The sequence below is a fragment of the Anastrepha obliqua genome, chromosome 2 (genome assembly GCF_027943255.1).
Source record: "Anastrepha obliqua isolate idAnaObli1 chromosome 2, idAnaObli1_1.0, whole genome shotgun sequence".
NCBI classification, from domain to species: domain Eukaryota; kingdom Metazoa; phylum Arthropoda; class Insecta; order Diptera; family Tephritidae; genus Anastrepha; species Anastrepha obliqua.
In genome coordinates this window covers 24,289,526-24,310,341 of record NC_072893.1, presented here as the reverse complement: position 1 = coordinate 24,310,341, position 20,816 = coordinate 24,289,526, and the positions used below count along the sequence as shown (strand labels likewise).

At 37.2% G+C, this 20,816-nt stretch overlaps 1 protein-coding gene across 1 annotated transcript; it reads left to right on the top strand.

Moving 5' to 3' along the window:
• The first annotated feature begins 4,257 nt into the window (after positions 1 to 4,257).
• LOC129238052 (uncharacterized) lies at positions 4,258 to 9,030 on the top strand. Its single transcript, XM_054873092.1, has one exon. The coding sequence runs from the start codon at positions 4,258 to 4,260 to the stop codon at positions 9,028 to 9,030; it is 4,773 nt and encodes a 1,590-aa protein (XP_054729067.1).
• Positions 9,031 to 20,816: the final 11,786 nt, after the last annotated feature.

The following is a 20,816-nucleotide window of genomic DNA, read 5'->3' as shown; positions in this document are numbered from 1 at the left end:
TTAAAGAAGTCACACGACAGCGAGTCACCTTGTCTGAAACCTCGTTTGGTATCAAACGGCTCGGAGAGGTCCTTCCCAATTCTGACGGCGCCGCTGGTGTTGAGCAACGTCATCTGGCATGATCGAATGGACTATGTAACGATGAACTATATGACTCAAAGCCGCGACGGACATCGTATTCAAAAAATAAATGACTTGAAATTATCTACCAGATTATAATAGAAAAAAATTCGCTCCAACCATATTTCTGTATTATCATTTAAACTCTCAAGTTCTTAAAAATACACCCGCTACTTATTTATCTCCAATTAATTGTATTTTTTTTTTATAAAATTATAGTTCAAACTACAACAAAAGCCATATAATTCACTGTTTGAAAGCGTTTGCAAAATTTAGAAAATATCAATAAAATTTTTTTCAAAATTTCAAAACCATTTCCAAAAATTCTGGTCATGCAGATTTTTAGTTCATTAAATTTTTGTATAATATTGTGCAAGTTCGAAGTGGTCCAAAATCACATGGATTTCAGATTTTTTTTTTTTTTTGGCGATGTTGTTCTTCAATTTAACAAAAAAAAAATTCGAGTGCTGCTTCTATAGAAGAAAATACATAACAAAAAAGATGTTCCCGATTTTTGAACCATTTCAAACTTGCACTTTATTATAACACAATTTTATAGGCTACGAAACTGCATACCCAGAAATCTGACTAAAGGTTTGAAATTTTGATGGCATTTTTTTAATTTTCATTGACTATTTGTACAAAGTTTGAAACTTTGAGTTAAATGGATTCTGTTGTAGTATAAACTACCTTCTTCTTCTTCGTCTTCGCCTTGGTCCCTTAGTTAGGGTCGGTCCTCTTCGTATGCAATCTCCAGGTTACTCGGTCCTGGGTTTACCCTTCGTTGACTTTGCTTCGCTGCATATCGTTTTTAATAGTGTTTAGCCAGGACTTAAAGGGTCGGCCAGGTAATCCCAAAAGTGGGTGTGAACCCGCATTCCACTCCTTCGCCTAGTTCCGCCACTGCTACTCGTAGATATGAATATTAAGTACTTCAATATTTTCAATTAAATCGCGGTTCTGAGGCCATTTCCATGATAAAAAAATTTAGTTAATGATTAGATAAAAATTCAAATCAAATCAGTGACCAGGCTGCTGTTTTTAAATCAAACAACTCAACACACAAAATTCAACTCAATGATAAAAAGAGTCTGCTAGATTGTGACACACAAATTTCAGCAAACGCCAAATAATAAAATACCAAATTAATAACATCAAAAAATATATTTGAATACTTTAACCAGCGTGCGCCGGTATGCAAATCTTGTTCTCAGCGGAGCAATAAATAATTTTTTTTTTTATTTCTGGGGCACTGAAAGCTCTCTAATAATGCGTGACTACCATTCGGAATTCACAGAGAGAACGTCGAATCTCGGTGAAACACCAAAATTAAGAAAAACATTTTTCTAATACGAGTAGCGATCGCCCCTCGGCAGGCAATGGCATAACTCCGAGTGTATTTCTGCCATGAAAAAGCTCCTCATAAAAATATCTGCCGTTCGAAGTCGGCTTGAAACTGTAGGTCCCTCCATTTATGGAACAGCATCAAGACATCAGGTTTGGCCACTAACTATTGTGAAAAACAAAATTGTGTGAGCAACTTTGGCTGCCACGTCACAGTAGTAAGTAGTCTAGCGTAAGTGCACTAGCCTGCCATTCCAGAGGTTGTGTGTTCGAATCCCACGTAAAGCACGGTCTTCGCATTTTTCTAAATTTCCCTACTTTCCCTGTTTCTAAATAAAAAAATTAAAAATAAAAAATCTCATTCCTCAAACCCAAAAACGTATCCTTTCCATCCTTACTCCCACACAATAGTCAGTGCATTATTTGCATTGTGGCTGCTAAAGCAAGCAAAAACAAACACACAGCGCAGACACACTAAATTTAGCGAAGTGCTCAACCATCTGTGCGATCCTTCTGCAGAAAAATATGAAACACGGATGGCGCTCCAAGCCGTAAAGAAGGCGTTGTTCCTAAGTTTAGGACTCGTAGCGGCAGGCTAATCACCTACCCTCTCAGAAATCAAATAGATTAACGAAAAACTAAACCAACGCAAGACAAGTCTTGCCGAGGCCCTATGCTCCCGGAGTGGGGAGTGAACAAAAAAAAAAAAATTTATAAATAGATTTAGGAATGCTCAGTATATAGGCTTTCCCCAAGGATGATGGATTTGCTTGATGGCGTTAGGATGAACTTTTGCTGGTTAGCTAAATTGTGAGGGAAACTTTGGCTGACACGTCATTTGAGAGAGGGGAATGAAATGAAAAGTAAATGCATACCACAAAGTGTAAAGAGTTGTGAGATTAAACCAAACACACGTCAAAACAAGCGTGATTAGTAAATTGTGAAAAGTTATATGTTTTTAATTTAGTTTAAGAACTTGGAAAAAAATAAGCAGCATAATTCGCGCATCGTTTTCAAAAGTATTCGCGTACCAGTTTTTAGCTATATTTGCGTGACAGTGCAGTACTTCATAAACTGTTCAAGGGATTTAAGACAAACAGTGTAAAACTCAACTACAGCAGTTCATGGCAAGAGAATTAAAGAAAAAATTCTATGTTGGCGATTTCTGTAACACTGTTTGTTTCAGAATCACTCCTCTCATGAAGCTTAAATGCAAATACAATTTTATCCACTGAAGCTGCTGGCACATGATAAGCTACGTTGATACTTACACATTGTACTTTAATACGATCCGCGTGCTTGTCGGTTGTAAATAAAAATCAAAAGCAACAGGCGATCCATGAGGAGTGTATAAAATTCGATTCATAAATGAAGTATTTAATATATTTCAAATTTTTTAAATACTATGTATTCATTTCGGTACGCCATGTAGTATGAGCAACATTGAAATCTGATATTCTTAATCACTTACACATATCGTTTGCGCCATGGAAGAGTATCAAAATGGGCGGTCGGTAATCAAGAATAATAAAATAAAAAGATTGCACTTGCCCCCGGACCCTTACTTTTGCTTCTTTAGATTTTAATAATGAGCTGATAGTCGTCTACGTCTGTTGAGTTCAATTTAATATTAGTTAAAATACTGTAATGTTTTTCAACTTTTGTTAAATTGTTATAATTTTCTGTGAATTAAGTAGGTTTTGTTTGTAAAGAAATGTGTATAAAGACGGAACATTTTGTAAAATAAAGAGAGAAAAATTGTAATTTTGAATCAGAAGCAACATATTTTTAATTGGGAATTTTTGCCGCAATATCATCGCTACAATAACCAACAGGAATTTGTGTTCATCATTAGTGAGGTCCTTCGATCCGGATATTTCATCGCTTCAATCAACTTGTTCCTATCGCAACATTAAGAATTAAGGATTCTCCCTGCAAACGAATTTATAGCCGCCTTCAAGATTCTTCCCGCAACATTATTGGTTCTTCCTGCAACATTATTGGTCCTTCCCGCAACATTATTAGTTCTCCCCGCAACACTATTTGTTCTTCCCGCAACAGATTTGTAGCCGCATACAGGATTCTCCCCGCAACACTATTTGTTCTTCCCGCAACAGTTTTGTAGCTGCATACAGAAATCTCACCGCAACATTTTTGGTCCTTCGATCCGGATCTAGTCACTCCGCTTGCCTTTTGCATATACGCATTCGCTTGTGTACATACATACGCGTAGCAAAAGGCGCAACGAATATTAAGAAAATTATTTTTGTGCATTAAATCGTGTGTACGTTTGTGCAGCCGTTCCTGCATTTAACATCGCGAAAATTCTAAAAACCCGTCGATTGATTTTCTGTTACATTAAAAATGTCGAATTCTACTAAAACGCGCGATTCCGCTCTCAATGCCATTAAACGGTATATGGCAAAAAGTATTGATGAGGCATTCACTATGGATGCAGAGAATATTGCAAGCTACCTTCAGTTATTGAGTGAACAGTGGGTTCGTTTAACGTTGCTCAAGACGCTGTAGAAATTACGTGTGGTGCCGATGTTATTGAAATTGAAGAAAATGTGCGTATCCAAGCCGAAACTTGGTACTCTACAGCTTCAGCTAACTTTAGCCGCGTGAAAAATTGTCGTACTAAATCGCAAGATAGCTCCACAAAGGCATCTGTGTCCACGGTTATACGTTTACCGAAAATGGAGTTGCCCACATTCTCCGGTGACTCTACAGAATGGATTGGTTTTTTCGACGCGTTTTCTTCGTTAGTTGATAGTAACTCTACTTTATCAGATGGCCAAAAGTTGCACTATCTCCGAAGCTGCGAAAGGTGACGCGTTGAAAATTATCAGTGGTTTTAAAATATGTGACGCAAATTACGTTGAAGCTTGGGGTCTATTAACATCGCGGTATAAGGTTATTCGTGTAATTGTGGAATCTCATCTTCGCGCGTTGGCTGAAATTAAAAGGGCTACGCATGACAATGCTGACGCAATCAAAGGTGTAATTGATTCGTTCCAACAGCATATTCGCGAGCTTAAAGCGTTGGGTCGTCCGATTGATTTTTGGGATGATTGGTTGGTACATGAGGTCGTCAGTAAGTTGGCATTCGAAACGCGTAAGCAGTGGGAGTTATCGCTCGTTAGTGATGATCCTCCATCTTTTGAGCAACTAATAACATTTTTAGAGATAAGATGCCGATCGTTATCTATGTTTACGTCGTCAACAACATCAGTACCAATTAAGGTTAAAACTGCATCAGCAAGCAAGTCGACAAATGTGTTCCACGCGGTATCAAAACAAAGTAACTTGTGTGCATATTGTAGTGGACCTCATAAAATTTACAGTTGTGAAAAATTTCGTGAATTGGACTTGTCTACAAAGTCACAGTTCGTGAAGCAAGGTCACATATGCTTCAACTGCTTAAGTTCAGGTCACTATAAAGACCGTTGTAACAGTGCTTCCACTTGCCGCATGTGTAAACAACGTCATCACACTCTGCTGCACGGTGCCTTGCAGTCAACGACCGTTACCGCAGTGAACAATTACACGACGCATTCGTTATGCGCTGCTGACGCCACATCAAAGGTATGCGCAAAAGCTTTTGAACTTCCAGCAAACGTCGACGTTCCACGCGTTTCTTCATGCTTGAACTCGAGCTCCAATCCACCCATAGCTGTAGAAAGAGTTGTGCTGTTATCCACCGCATTAGTGAAGGTACGCGACTGTTCTGGTAATTGGCAGCCCGCACGTGCACTTTTCGATTCTGGATCACATGCTTCCTTTGTAACCGAAGCGTGTGTGCAACGCTTAGGCCTGCCGCGATCAACATCTGAAGTTAACATTACTGGAATTGGGTCAGCGCAAGGAGGACGAGCTAGAGGTGAAGTATCACTTTCTCTTTCTTCTTTCTCTACAAATCAATGCTTCACTGTCAAAACGTTAATTCTGTCTAAAATTACAAGCGACTTGCCAACACAGACTATAGCTACTTCATCGTGGCCACATATCCGAGGTTTGTTTTTAGCCGATCCCCATTTTATGAAGCCTGGACGGGTCGATATATTGATTGGAATGGACGTTATGGATCAACTGATCTGTACAGAACTTCGTAAGGGTCCATCTGGAGCTCCTATGGCTCAACTGACGGTCTTTGGGTGGACTCTGTTTGGAAGCGTGAATGGAGCTGAGCCTGATATGCCACGCTTACAGTCGTTACATTGCGATGTTCATTTGGATCGAGCATTGAACAAGTTATGGGAGTTAGAGGAAGCTCCGCAAAAAACGTATCTTACGCATGAGGAGCGTTACTGTGAAGACCATTTTGAAACAACGCATCGAAGGGAACCTAACGGACGGTTTGTCGTCGAATTGCCGCTGAAGCCCGATGTAGCTCTGGGAGAGTCGCGAAACTTTGCTATCCGGAATTTGTTACGACTTGAAAGAAGACTCGCTTGTGACTCCGATCTTCGTTTACGCTACAATGAATTCATGAATGAACTCATTGACATGAAACATATGCAGGTCACGTCAGAGACTATGAATCCAACGTATTATATGCCTCATCATCCTGTTTTAAAGGAAAATAGTACCACGACCAAATTGAGGGTTGTATTTAACGCGTCCGCAAAATCGACTTCCGGGAATTCGCTGAATGACGCATTATTTATAGGACCTCAATTGCAGGAAGATTTATACTCCATCTTACTTCGCTTTAGAACACACCGCTATGCTGTAACAGCAGATGTCGCCAAAATGTATCGTCAAATCTGCGTATCCTTAAAACACGCCGATTTACAACGCATCGTATGGCGTAGCCACCCATCCCTGCCTATCCAAGATTTTCGCATGGTTCGCGTGACGTACGGAGTGGCAGCTGCGTCTCATCTAGCTGTCCGATCACTTCAACAGACGGCAAGAGATTCGTCGAATGGTTGTGCTAGGGCTGTTGGTGTTATTCTCAAGGATTTTTACATGGATGATCTACTTACTGGTGCATCTAGTAAAGAAGAACTTCAATTGTTGCAGCAAAATATTTCCGAAATATTGAGGGAAGGGGGGTTTGAACTTCGTAAGTGGGCATCGAACTGCGCTGAACTAATCGCAAGCATTTCTAATGCATCTACGAACATATCACATTATATTGTCGACGATAAGGATGTTCACGCTTTAGGTCTTATCTGGAACACAGAAGGAGACTATCTCACGTTTGCTATTAACTTGAGGGAACCGCCAGTTAAGTTGACCAAGCGCATGTTTCTATCAGATGCAAGTACGCTCTTCGATCCTCTGGGCTTGCTTGCTCCCGCTACTATAAATTCAAAAATTTGGTTTCAAGACATATGGCGCACTAAGGTAGGTTGGGATGATATCATTCCTGAGTCTATCGCAACGAAGTGGTTGGAGCATCGCATAGAGCTCAAGCAATTGGCACATTTGAAGGTGAACCGTTGGTTTGGTACTGAAGTAGCTGGGTCATTTACGCAATTGCACGTATTCGCAGACGCGTCCGAGCGCGCTTACGCCGCCGTCTTGTATGCACGAACAACACAAAGCGACGGTAGCATTACTGTGTCATTAATTTCGTCGAAAACCAAGGTAGCTCCGCTTAAGCCGACAACGCTGCCACGTCTTGAATTATGCGCCGCTCATCTTGCTGCTAAACTAGTGCGAAGCGTGCTGCACTGCTGGTCTGAACTCCGTTATCCGCTTTTCGCTTGGACTGATTCTACTTTAACATTGGCATGGTTACAAGCTCACCCCAGCAGATGGGTGACATTTATAGCCAACCGCGTAGCTGATATTCAAGAAGTTTTGCCTCCCGAATGTTGGAACCACGTCCGTTCTGAACAGAATCCTGCAGATTGTGCTTCAAGAGGTATAACTCCCTCCGAATTATTACGTCATCAATTGTGGTGGGCTGGTCCTATTTTCCTGAAAAGCACTGAACAATTATGGAAGCAGAAAAAATCTAAAGAGCACACTACAGAGCTGGGCGTACGAAATAGTATTCGTGCCCATGTGACTAATTCTACAGATTATTGGTCCGTGATGACAAAATACTCATCGTATTCTAAGCTGCGTCGAGTTATTTCCTACGTTTTACGCTTTTTGACTAACATTCGGGCTAACAGACGGCTTAATGTTATAAAGCGTTTTGGTACACCGAGTTGCCAAGAGTTATTTGAAGCTGAACTTCGCCTAATAAGGTATACGCAACAGTTTTATTTTTCTAATGAAATTTCTTCTTGCAGCGCTAAAAGACCAATCCCACTTCGCAGTAGTCTTTTGCGTCTGCAGCCCTTTCTGGATGGGACTTGTGTTCTACGTGTTGGAGGAAGAATAAAAAATGATGAAATCGCTCCAGATGTTAGGCATCCCATTATCTTGCCTAAGAATTGTCCGCTTGCTAAGTTAATAATCTGCGAAATACACAAGGTCACTTTGCACGCTGGGCCCCGCATTATGCAAACTGTCTTGCAACGTCGTTATTGGGTTATCGGCGCTCGTAGCTTGATCCGTAATATATACCATAAGTGCGTGAAATGCACTTATTTGAACCGCAATCTTACCACACAAGTCATGGGTGATCTACCTGTCATTCGCACCACCTACGCCCGTTGTTTTACTCACACTGCTGTTGACTTCGCTGGACCTTACCTCTACAAATTCACCCAAGGAAGAGGAGCTAAGGCTACCAAAGGCTACATTTGTTCGTTCATTTGTATGTGCACTGGTGCGATGCATCTCGAATTTGTTGGTGACCTGTCAACACCAGCTTTCCTAAATGCATTTAAAAGGTTCACAAATCGTCGAGGTTTTTGTAAGGTCATGACATCAGATAACGGTACAAATTTCGTTGGAGCCGAGAAGGAGTTGCGCATTGCATTTCAACAGTGCATGGCTGATATTAAACTTCGCTCTTTCTTTGCGGACTCGAATATCGAATGGCGTTTTAATCCACCGGCTGCACCCCATATGGGAGGTTACTGGGAGACTGGAGTCAAACGTGTCAAGTATCATTTAAAACGCGTACTAGGAGAAGTTCCACTATCATACGAAGAGTTCAACACACTTTTGACTGAAATAGAAGCTTGCGTAAACTCTCGCCCACTCTGTGACAACTCTGAAGCTGCTGGTGACTTAGAAGTTTTAACTCCCGGACATTTCATAGTCGGTGAACCGCTTAAGTCAATACCGGAACCTGAGGGTCAAGGGTTTCGTGGAAATCTTCGACAGCGATGGCAAGCAATTTCTGCCATGAGACAACATTTCTGGCGTCGTTGGAGAGATGAGTACCTCGTGAGCTTACAACGTCGCACTAAATGGTTACGTTCTTCACGCAACATTGAAGAAGGGGATGTGGTTGCTGTATTCAACGAGCCTAATCCTCCGACGAAGTGGACGATTGCACGAGTGATCAAATGCCATCATGGTACCGATGGACGCGTAAGAGTAGTTACGTTGAAAACACCGCATGGCGAATTGGTTCGCCCTATAATCAAACTTTGCCTTTTGCCAACGAAAGGAGATTTATTTCATGAAGAAACTAATAACTTATCGTAAATGTTTTTCAAGGCTTTTCATTTTCTTTTCAATATTTTGTTTTGAACTTATTCAGATAGTTCAAGGGCGGCGGTATGTTGAGTTCAATTTAATATTAGTTAAAATACTGTAATGTTTTTCAACTTTTGTTAAATTGTTATAATTTTCTGTGAATTAAGTAGGTTTTGTTTGTAAAGAAATGTGTATAAAGACGGAACATTTTGTAAAATAAAGAGAGAAAAATTGTAATTTTGAATCAGAAGCAACATATTTTTAATTGGGAATTTTTGCCGCAATATCATCGCTACAATAACCAACAGGAATTTGTGTTCATCATTAGTGAGGTCCTTCGATCCGGATATTTCATCGCTTCAATCAACTTGTTCCTATCGCAACATTAAGAATTAAGGATTCTCCCTGCAAACGAATTTATAGCCGCCTTCAAGATTCTTCCCGCAACATTATTGGTTCTTCCTGCAACATTATTGGTTCTTCCTGCAACACTATTTGTTCTTCCCGCAACAGATTTGTAGCCGCATACAGGATTCTCCCCGCAACACTATTTGTTCTTCCCGCAACAGTTTTGTAGCTGCATACAGAAATCTCACCGCAGCATTTTTGGTCCTTCGAGCCGGATATTTCATCGCTTCAATCAACTTGTTCCTATCGCAACATTAAGAATTAAGGATTCTCCCTGCAAACGAATTTATAGCCGCCTTCAAGATTCTTCCCGCAACATTATTGGTTCTTCCTGCAACATTATTGGTCCTTCCCGCAACATTATTAGTTCTCCCCGCAACACTATTTGTTCTTCCCGCAACAGATTTGTAGCCGCATACAGGATTCTCCCCGCAACACTATTTGTTCTTCCCGCAACAGTTTTGTAGCTGCATACAGAAATCTCACCGCAACAACGTCATTATATCAAAGTTTTGTTATAAGCTGAATGGGATTGGTTGCAATTTGTTTTCGGTTACAAATTGTGATAATTTAACTTTATTGTAATTAAGTAAACAATTAAATGCACGGTGCCTGATTACACTAATGGCTACTAAAAAATATGTGCCCATAATGATGAAAGAGGTCTAAGTCATATATTTCTTGTTTTCAGATATTTAATGAATTGCGTTTGAACGAGTTAAGAAATATTTTTATATTATGCAACATTTTAATTTATAATTTTCTTAGTCTTGATTAATGGAAATTTATTATTAATATGAAATTTTGTATGAGTTTCATACGGAAACGTTGTTTTTAAAGCTCTATAATTGGCTTAGACCATTTTCAAAATTAATTAAATGTCCTATAAATGACTTAGTGCACTAAAGAACTATAAGTTTTATTTGAAACAGTAACTTTAATGAAATAATTTATAAACATTTATTAATTATGTTTAAAAAGTAATCCATTTTTATAATTTGTGCAGCTTTTAAAATTCTTAAAATGTTCATGATAAATTGGAGGGATGTATGTAAGGTAGTAAACATATAATATCTTTGTACATATTTCCTTCGTTACTGGTCTACGGGTGGTATATAATGCAAGTAATTTAATATTTTCGTATATTTGCGGTATTCCTCTTCTAAGGGGGGATTTGGAATCATCTAAAAAAGTTTTGTAGAACATTTTATAAGGTTCATTTTTCAACAAACGCATCCATTGAATTATCAACTAAGAGGCAGATTCACCCATCGTATTTTTTACACTTTTTGTTATTGATTCTGTTGACAAGAGTGAAACATTTATTAAGTTCCGTTAAGAAATAATTCCGTTATTTTACATACATACTTAGGTGTAGATCAACTGATCTCTCTGTCTCTCATTATGTTACATTATGTGTACAATATGAATGTATAGTATACCATATAATATTATATATTACAACAGAATCTTCTACTGACTTCCTCGAAATAAAATCCGGCGCGACATTCGTTTTACAAATGCCTTTTTCCTTCTACACTTTTCTATCAATTCGTAGTAATGCTCAGGGTTGTATAAGTAAGTTGCTTTTTTATTTTCATTTCTATCAAAGCGAAATCACGGTCATTGGATAGAATGCGGGTTCCGCATAGACTTTCCGTCGCCAACCTTCAGCAGAGAGTAAATGTGTGTTCTCAGCTGCTGCAACGGCTTGAAAATGAACGTTTTTTGAACCGGTGATGAAAAATGGTCCTTTACAATAATCCTGTTCGCAAACGTCAATGGTTAGATACAGATGAAACACCAGAACCGACCCCTAGAGATGGCCTCCAAGAAGCTTCTCCTGTCTATTTGACCTAATGGACGGACCTGATATTCCTAATTTTTTTAATTCTTTTAATTCAAGAAGATTGTTTTGTCTATTTGTTGGGATATGGCCGGTATTGTTTATTATGAACTTCTGGAACCAAACTAGACGATAACTGCTAATTATTATTCCCATCAGCTATCAAGCCTGAATGAGGCACCTAACAAAAATCGACCGTATTTTGTTTCACCACGACAACGCAAGACCTCATACCGCAAGGCAAACATTCCGCAAGCTGAACGAGCTCGGATGGGAGCTAATGCCGCATCCACCATACTCTCCGGATATTGCACCTTGTGGTTATCACCTTTTCCATATGAGTAACAAGAACTACTCCTCAAAAGAAGCTATAAAAAGGGATATCGAAGCGTATTTTGGTTCCAAGGAAAAAAATATTTGAGCAGGGAATTAAAAATTTGCTTAAACGTTGGCAAGACATTAAATATAATGAAGGAAAATATGTTATTGATTAATAAATACTTTAAACATCTTTTTTAATAATTTTAAAACCACCTTTAAAGAACGCACGAAGTTATGGACTGCTCATCAGTAAAGAGTCCAATTCAAAAGGCGAGCAGCATAAAACATCCATTATATGAGTTTTGAAGTTCATAAGCAGTCTTTCTAGTGCATGTTCGTTATTATGAAAAATACAGACGTTGACCACATTACCCGAATAGCCCACAATACCCGATCTTACTCTACATATATTATTTCATATGGAGTGTGCTTATTTTTATTAAATGTAGGTGTATACGGGTGATATACGGCTACTGGGCAACCGCACACTAAATACCAACCTCAATGGTGGTGTGGAAACTAAAAATTCGCAACTTTTGTTTAAAAAATACCCATTCAATGTTTCTTCTGGTGTGGCATTACTGACGAATGTTATAAAAAATGCACATTTTTCAGCGGTCTCACAAGAAAAAGAGTTTCGCATCTAGTCATCTACGCACAATTTGGTGGGCTGTGCCACTCAGTAAACACCCCCACCACCAAGACATTCTTTTAGGAATTATGTTTTGTTTGGAAAAACATTTTTTGTTTTGAGATTTGTGCAAGAACGAAAATTTTGTATAAAAACAGGTCGTGTAAAAGAGAGTTGGATGTAGTTTAAGGGGTTAGGTGGGTTACAGAGGTTCAAAAAAAGGATATTTTTACTATTTTTTTTTTAATATATACAATCATATATTTTATTTAAACAATTCAGCATATCAAAGATACATATTTAAACAGTATTTTGTGAAATTTTTATTTAAAAATTCCGAAAACTCAGCCGTTGGTACTTCATCTCCCTTAACGTCTCACAAAAAAATGCTCTTGCCGTGGACAGCATAACTCATTATTGGTTCATTTAAAATCAAAAAACCAAAAATATTTCGTTAGTACATGGATAAATCTCGTTACTGGACGAAGGAAAAAAAAAATAAAATTTAATTTGAATTTTTGACAGACTTTGAACAAAAAAACACATTTTTTGGTCAAATTTTCGTCATGTGTTGGCTCGAAAAAATTAGTTGCAATAAAAATAAAAAAAAATCCTTCGTTCAATAACTTGATAATGTTATTCCAAAGATGTGTGCAAAATTTGAACAAAATCGCTTCATAACTTTTCGAGAAATCGTGTCCACCGACTTAAAAAATCGAGTTTTGAGATAAACGCGTATACCTGCGAAACGCTGCACTGACATGGCCTGATGGGCGGAACTTCTGAAGGGTCTATCTCGTAGAATTTTTCTCGGATCAATTTGAAATTTTAGGAGAATATTTTAAACATATTATACTATTTAATAAGACAAAAAAAAATCGATTTTTTGAAATTTTCAAACCCACCTAACCCCTTAATTGTGCAAAACTATAGAAATTATGAAAGTGTTTACAAAGTCAGGAATCAGAACTTTTGTTGTTAGACACTCGAAAAAAACTGTTTCTTTTGATGTGAAACATCTATTGGCTCACTTGTAAACCGAATCGTTGGCGTGGCGACGCTTGACGTGTGTAGTAGTATTTATGTGTAGTAGTATGAGAAGTGCTAAGCCAATTTCAAAGGAACAACTCACAAATGATGTGGGTTAAAGTGTGTTAGTATTTATGTGTGCCATGTTAGAGAGACAAATTTAGAGTTGCTAACGAGCGGCAAGTTGGATGCTCGTAAGTGCTTAGTAAATGTTGGTGCGTTATGTGTTTTTGAATGTGTTCGGTAATTTGCTATGTAGATAATAGGAATTCGATTACAGAGAATTCATGGGAAACTGGAAGGCTGGCTAGAGTGGGCACCTTTGAGGCGCGCTCTCTGTGCGGAGAAATGACGAAGGTCAGTGTTTGAGTTGAAAAATATCAAAAGGTCACAGAAAGCAGAGCCACAGCAGAAAGAAGTTTCATTACTCAATTATTTAAACCAAGTGGAACTATTTTGCAATGCCAAATTTATTGCTTTATTAATTCGAAATGAAAAGTGCAAACTTATTTAATAGCAAATTCGAGATATGCCAGCTCGTAATGAGCAAAAGTTGAAATTGAATAAAAAGTTTAGGCCTATGGAGGAAGGCATATTTTAAAGACACATTTTGATTATCATACAAAGTGATACAAAATTAATCATGCTATCGGATTATTTATATTTTTCACAAATAGTGCAGTACGTCAATCATAACTGAAATTTGTGAAGTGTAGAGCTGCTGTATAAAAACAGACAAGCAATGGCGGGCGTAAAGGTCAAAAGTCATCACTCAATATAATTTCTTTATTTATTATTTTTTTAATTTTATTAATAATTTTCAAATACAAAACTGGATAATTAATTTTGCGCCACCTGAAAATTCAAAAAATATCACCACTCAAAGTCATTGTTTTATTTAATTTTTTTAAATTTTATTTAATAACTTTCAAATACAAATCTGGATGATTAATTTTGCGCCACCTGAAAATTCAAAAATTCCATCACTCAAAATCATTTTTTTATTTAATATTTTTTAAACTTTATTTAATAATTTTCAAATACAAAACTGGATAATTAATATTGCGACACCAGAAACGTCAAAAAACTTCATCACTCAGTCATTTTTTTATTTAATTTTTTTTTAATTTTATTTAATAATTTTCAAATAAAAAACTGGATGATTAATTTTGCGCCACCTAAAAATGCAAAAATTTCAGCATTCAAAGCACACTTCAAAAAGAATTTCAATTGCAAATCAACAACAATCCAAGAGAATCTACTACCAAATATGGAACAAAAATAGATGCTGTATTTGTGAGATATCTTGATAATATTTCATCCAATACTTTTGTAACGTACTTTAGTTATCATCAACCAATCGTCACAGTAATACCGGCAGAGGAAACATCGAATATAACTATTACTGAAGTCACAGATGAAAATATATTCAAATTGTGGCTTGATATTAATATCGAATTTTGATATCACATGTAAATAAATGTTTATTAAATAAAGTTACAATTTTCTGTAAGAAATTCGTAATACTTCATTTTTTCATTAGGCTATATTTAATTCCTGTAATAATATTATCTTTTATGCATATTACTTGTACACTGTACACACACGATGTTTCACATCTGCCAGGCTCACATTTTTTTTTAATTTAGATTTTCATGCCCACAGTGTCAATATTAGTCACGCACAAGCCCCCACTCGCCTTTTATGGCCGCTCCCATTCATTACGTACTTTATCATTGACTTTGTTTTAAATAAATCCATATTTATCACAGTGAATCACTGCTTTTGTCACAATTGTTCGGTTTTTTTTTTTTTTTTGATACTTTCCTTTCCTGCTAATTTTCCTTTTTTGATATTTCAGTAAAATAAAGTAATGTTGTTGCTATTTTTAATAACAAGCGTTATTTTGAATAGCCCGCTATTTCGGTAGATGTCACTTTTGAAACTGTCATATTTTGATATTTGACAAGTAGAAACTACGCTACTAATAAAAATGGAACGATTCACGCTTAAACAACGCATTGAAATTATTAAAACTCACTATAAAGGTGGTGAAAATTTGGCAGAGACGGTTCGTAAAACTCGAAAATTTTTGGGTAATCGTGAAGCACCTTGTCGGACCGCAATACAGAAATTGGTGAAAACTTTCGAGCTGTTGGGACCAGTTAGTGATGTGAAGAATAAAACCAAAACCCGTGCACGTCGCTCAGAACAGCCGAAAATATTGCTGTTGTAGCCGAAAGTGTTGAAGAAAACCCAGGTTTGTCCATTGCTCGTCGTTCTTTGGAATTAGGCATTCCACAAACGTCATTACACCGTTTGCATGAAGAGTCGGTTCTTAAGGCTTATAAAGTCCAGTTAACACACGAACTCAAGCCGGCCGATCATCAACAACGTCGTGTCTTTGCTGATTGGGTCGTTGAAATGCATGAAAATGATTCGGAATTCCACCCAAAAATCATCTTGAGTGATGAGGGCCATTTCCACCTCGGTTTCTTCGTCAACAAGCAAAATTGTCGGATCTGTGGCTCTGAAAATCCAAGAGTTATTGTTGAAAAGCCTCTCTATCCTCAACGTGCAGCTGTTTGGTGCGGTTTATGGTCCGGCGGAGTCATTGGACCTTACGTTTTCGAAAATAAAGCCGGAGCAACAGTACCGGTGAATGGATTATTTTGAGACATGATTAATGATTTTTTATGGCCGGAATTGGATGGTATTGATCTGGATAACGTTTATTTTCAACAAGACGGCGCTACGTGCCACACAAGCAATGAAACCACTTATCTTTTACGGGAATAACACCTCGTATTGGAAAACCCTTTAGTTAATTTTAGTTATTTGTATAGTATCGGGTGTACAACTAATTAATTTCGTATTTGTTACTAACCTCATATCTATTTATGTAGTCAATATTTTGACAGTGACGGCTATTCTATGTTAAAGCACGCCAATAAATCAAATAAATTTGATATGTCACAATGAATATTAGTAAACACACAAACTTTTTCTATTAAAGTCAAAATGTCAAATTGCGTTCCAACAAAACAGCATTTGCGGGGTGGTTTGCTTTTGCTCTTCAATTTAAAAAAAAGTGCAACAGAAGCACATCGTTTACTCTCAGAAGCTTATCCTGAATATGCTCCAGAGGTTAGAGTATGTCAGCAGTGGTTTGCACGATTTAAAAGTGGTGATTTTGACACAGAAGACAAAGAGCGATCGGGTCCATCAAAAAAGTTTCAAGACGAAGAATTGGAGGCATTACTCGATCAAGATTCATGTAAAACTCAAGAAGAACTATGGAAAAACATTGGAAGTCACTCAACAAGCCATTTCTGTTCGTTTAAAAGCAGCCGGATACATTCACAAACAAGGAAATTGGGCGCCACACAAATTGAAGCCGAGAGACGTTGAGAGACGATTTTGTATGCTGAAATGCTGATTAATCGCCACAAAAAGAAATCGTTTTTGCATCGTATTGTCACTGGCGAAGAAAAGTGGATTCATTACGACAACCCAAAGCGTAAATGATCATATGTGAAGCCAGGCCAACCAGCCAAATCGACACCAAAGCCGAGTATTCATGGTTTGAAGGTAATGCTCTGTATTTGGTGGGACCAGAAGGGTGTGTTGTACTATGAGCTGTTGAAATCGGGCCAGACGATCACGGGAGAGCTATACAGGCTACAATTGATACGTTTGAAGCAAGCAATAGCCGAAAAACGGTCAGAATGGGCGACCAGACACGAGAAATTGATTTTCCATCATGACAATGCTCGGCCACATGAATGCCGGATGGGAAATTCTACCTCACCCGCCTTATAGTCCAAACATAGCTCCTTCTGATTACCGCTTGTTTCGGAATACTCTTCACCAATGTTGAAGGTATTAAAAAATGGCTTGATGCCTTTCTCGGCACAAAAGATGAGAAGTTTTTTTGGCATGGAATCCATAAATTGCCTGAAAGATCGGAAAAAGTTGCCGCTTTCGATGGACAATATTTTGAATAAAATATTTTTTCACTTTTATACTTAAATAAATTTTTTTTTTAACAAAAATATACGAAATTAATTAGTTGTACAGCCAATACTTTTCATTTTTTTGGCATTTCAATTACGGAAATATTGATGTAATAACTTAAAAAATGTGTAGTGGCTACGGGAATAAGATTTTGTATACCTGCAAAAAAGTTTTCAATTTTTTTATATTTCAACAGACAAAAGAGCATATTTTTATTAAGAACATGATTTTTAGATTTACTCCTTTAAGCTTTAGCATTATTTTTACTAGCGAGTCTAAGCAAAGAACCTCAAATTTAAGCAAGTAAAGTTTTGCAGTTGTTTTAGGAAATTGTTAGTGAAAAAATGGCGAATGTAACTTATCATCTCTTAAGTTTTACTTTTGACAATTTGTTGCATGTAAGACCGATGTAAGAAACGGATGAGGTTCTAAAATATTTGGATTGAAATATTATATGTAAACTTCAAGGGCGTTTTTACTAGATATCAATAATTTCATACAACAAGTAGGGTATGAGCCTTAGTAATTGATAAATAACCCCTCCAACAATACCAAATACGCCAATATTTGGAAGAAAAAAAATTTTAATTTTTGCGCGCTCAGAGTGCATTGTGTACTTATTTAAAAATCTTGGTCCGATTAATAGAGGCGTTTCAAATGTTGAGAGTATATTTAGTCCTACCATAAGTTCTGTTACAAGTTAAGTCCGTTATAGATATGAAATTATAATAAATTTTTTAATGAAGTTAGATTTATTTTTCCCCTTTATGGTATCAAAACGGCACGTAAGTGCTACTTGTAGCGTACCTGGGATACTCTTCCCATCTTACCTACCTACCTACCTAGATTTATTTAATCAGTAAATATTGTATTAAAAACAAAATTTAAAATTTTCATTCGAAATGGTCACCATTTGCTTTTACACAGGCCAAGCAAACGATTAGGCCATTCGGTTGTTGCAGCGCGCGAGGTTTCCATGGATACTGACGTCGCTGCTCGAACCCAAGATTGTTTGAGACTCTTCGAATTTCTGTGAAGTATTTGACAGTCCCTGTTCTCCAATTCTGAATACAAACTGTAGTCCAATAGATTCAAATCTGGGCTTCCAGACTGCCAATCTTCTGGGGTTATGAACCCAGGAGCAATGTTATTTAGCTACTGCTGAGTGGTTTTTCGCTTATGGGCTGGGGCGGAATCTTGCTAAAAGATCCAATGCTCTCCATGGAAGAGAGTACTGCTCTACTGCTTCACCACGCTTTCTAAGGCAATCTACTCATCCTCCTGGTACACTTTTGCCCCGGTCTTAACTCCTTTTTCGCGGAAATGAAGAGGTATAACGACTTTATGAGACACGCTTCATCAAACCATTACAAAGGCTGGATGGTGGTTACGCTTGGAACAACGTTTTTTGCGTCTTTAGAAGTTTAAGCATAGATTTTATCGTTTTGCTTATTAAAAACTTCTTCAACAGTGAAAATTTTGTCATCTGTGAGAATAATATTTTCATGGCCGCTGACCGCGTGCCACCGATGAAGCTGCTTGCATCTGTCGAGTCTGGTTTTCTTCAAGTGCGTTGTCAAAAGATGACCACTTGAGTGACGGAAGGCTTTCATATGGAGATCATCTCTAATTAGTTTTGATATGGGTCTGGTCGATGCATTCATTTCCCTGGACATGATTTTCTGCTTTCTACGGGGATTTCTGCGAATTATTTCTCGAACGGCTTTTATGGCTGCACCGATTCGAACCACGCGTGGATGACCACTTCCTTTTCTGTCTGTCATATCAGAGATTTGGAAAAAACTAAAAACGAAAAACAAACATTCGCGAAATATCAAGTTTTTCTAGCAATTCGCAAATTTCACTTGCGCTTTTTCCACTCTTTTGTACTCCAATCACTGCAAAGCGATTATCCTTAGCCCCCCACTCCATTGTTAACAAGCTAAATTTAAAATTCTACCAGCTGACAAACTTCGCCATGGTGAAGAAGCTGAAGTATTGTGAGTCGGTTGGTCAGACACTTGTCGTCACCGAATCTGTTAAGAATAAGTCCCGCGAATTCATTAAGAAGTACAATATACGGCTCAAATGAGAAACCCGCCAATGCCCCCAGAGTTCAAGGAGATACCATTTACCATTTAAATATTTTCATAGTTTTTTTTTTTTGTTTGTTTTAAGTGGTCACTACCTATTAAGTAATTTAACTGGTAGTTAGTTTATTTTTAAATTTTATAAACAAACAGGGTAGTTGTTATTCCAAAATCTTTATTAATAAGCACTTCTCCATGAACTTAATGTGCGCCTAGAATGGGAGATGCTAAAAAATGCTTGTTACCCATGGAAGTTGTTTTCCTTAAGCGCGCATGTCAAAGGTGCGCAATTTATTCATAGAGATTTTTTTTGCATGGATATAGCATTAACGTCGACGTTGCCAATCTTACAAATCCTTATGCGAAAAATCGGATTTCGTGTCTACGTTGCTAAATATTCCCAAAACGATGCTGCATACCACTTTCTTACTTTACTTTAAGGGGGAACACCACTGTTATTTTTCTAAAAATCTTCTTACAGTAGATATATTCAAAAATATGTAAAAAAAAATTTTTACTTAACATCTTGAAAATTGACGAAGTTATACCCAATACAATAAGTGCAGGTAGTGAGTTACAACGGCCAATCAAAACTTTAAACGTGTTTTTCTCGAAACGACTTTTCTGAACACGGTGGCCTCGATTTCTCGAAGACTTATGAATCGATTTTAATTTTTGTACATGTATTGGCTATAGGCGTACATAGCCGTTTTTAAAACTTTCAAAAATTTATATTTATTCAAGCCTTTCGAAAACAAAAAAAGGGTAAAAACACAAACTAATTTTTCAAACCTGCACCATTTTCTCAAAAAAAAAAACAACAAAATAAAAAAAACCGCCCCGTACGACGATAGCCATTGATGTATAGATTAAGAATTTTTTGGTTTTTTGCTTTCAGATGATTTTTTACCGCTGTATCGTGGCAACCAGGGTGTATCAGTTTTTTATGACGTCATTCCATTAATATTAATAACAATTGTAATTTTTAATATTTTTTATTAAAAATTTGTGTCAGTATAGTTGAATATATGTTAAATAAATTATAATTTGTCCGGTCCTCAAAAAATCATCCCTACTTATAAAAAAAAATTCATGAAAATCACTTCAGTTTCACGCGTTCACAGTGGTGTTCCCCCTTAATGGGTGACTTCGAAATAATATTTAAAAAAAAATTTAATATAATTGTAATGCTTAGTATATTTTTTCTTTATTTGTAAACCAATATGTATGTATTCTCTTTTTACGTCGTATGAACAGGGTGTATTTTTAGAGAATGCGGAAATATATGGTTTTTTTTTGTTATAATTAGTTACATTTTATGAGATAAATTCACCGCAAACACACAATTATGTAAACCTTGCTGAAATAAGCAGTAACTTTAACTATGTTCTAAGGACCGAACACGTTGAGGATTTCTTATTTTTCTTTATACAGTGCCGCTCAACTGAATAGG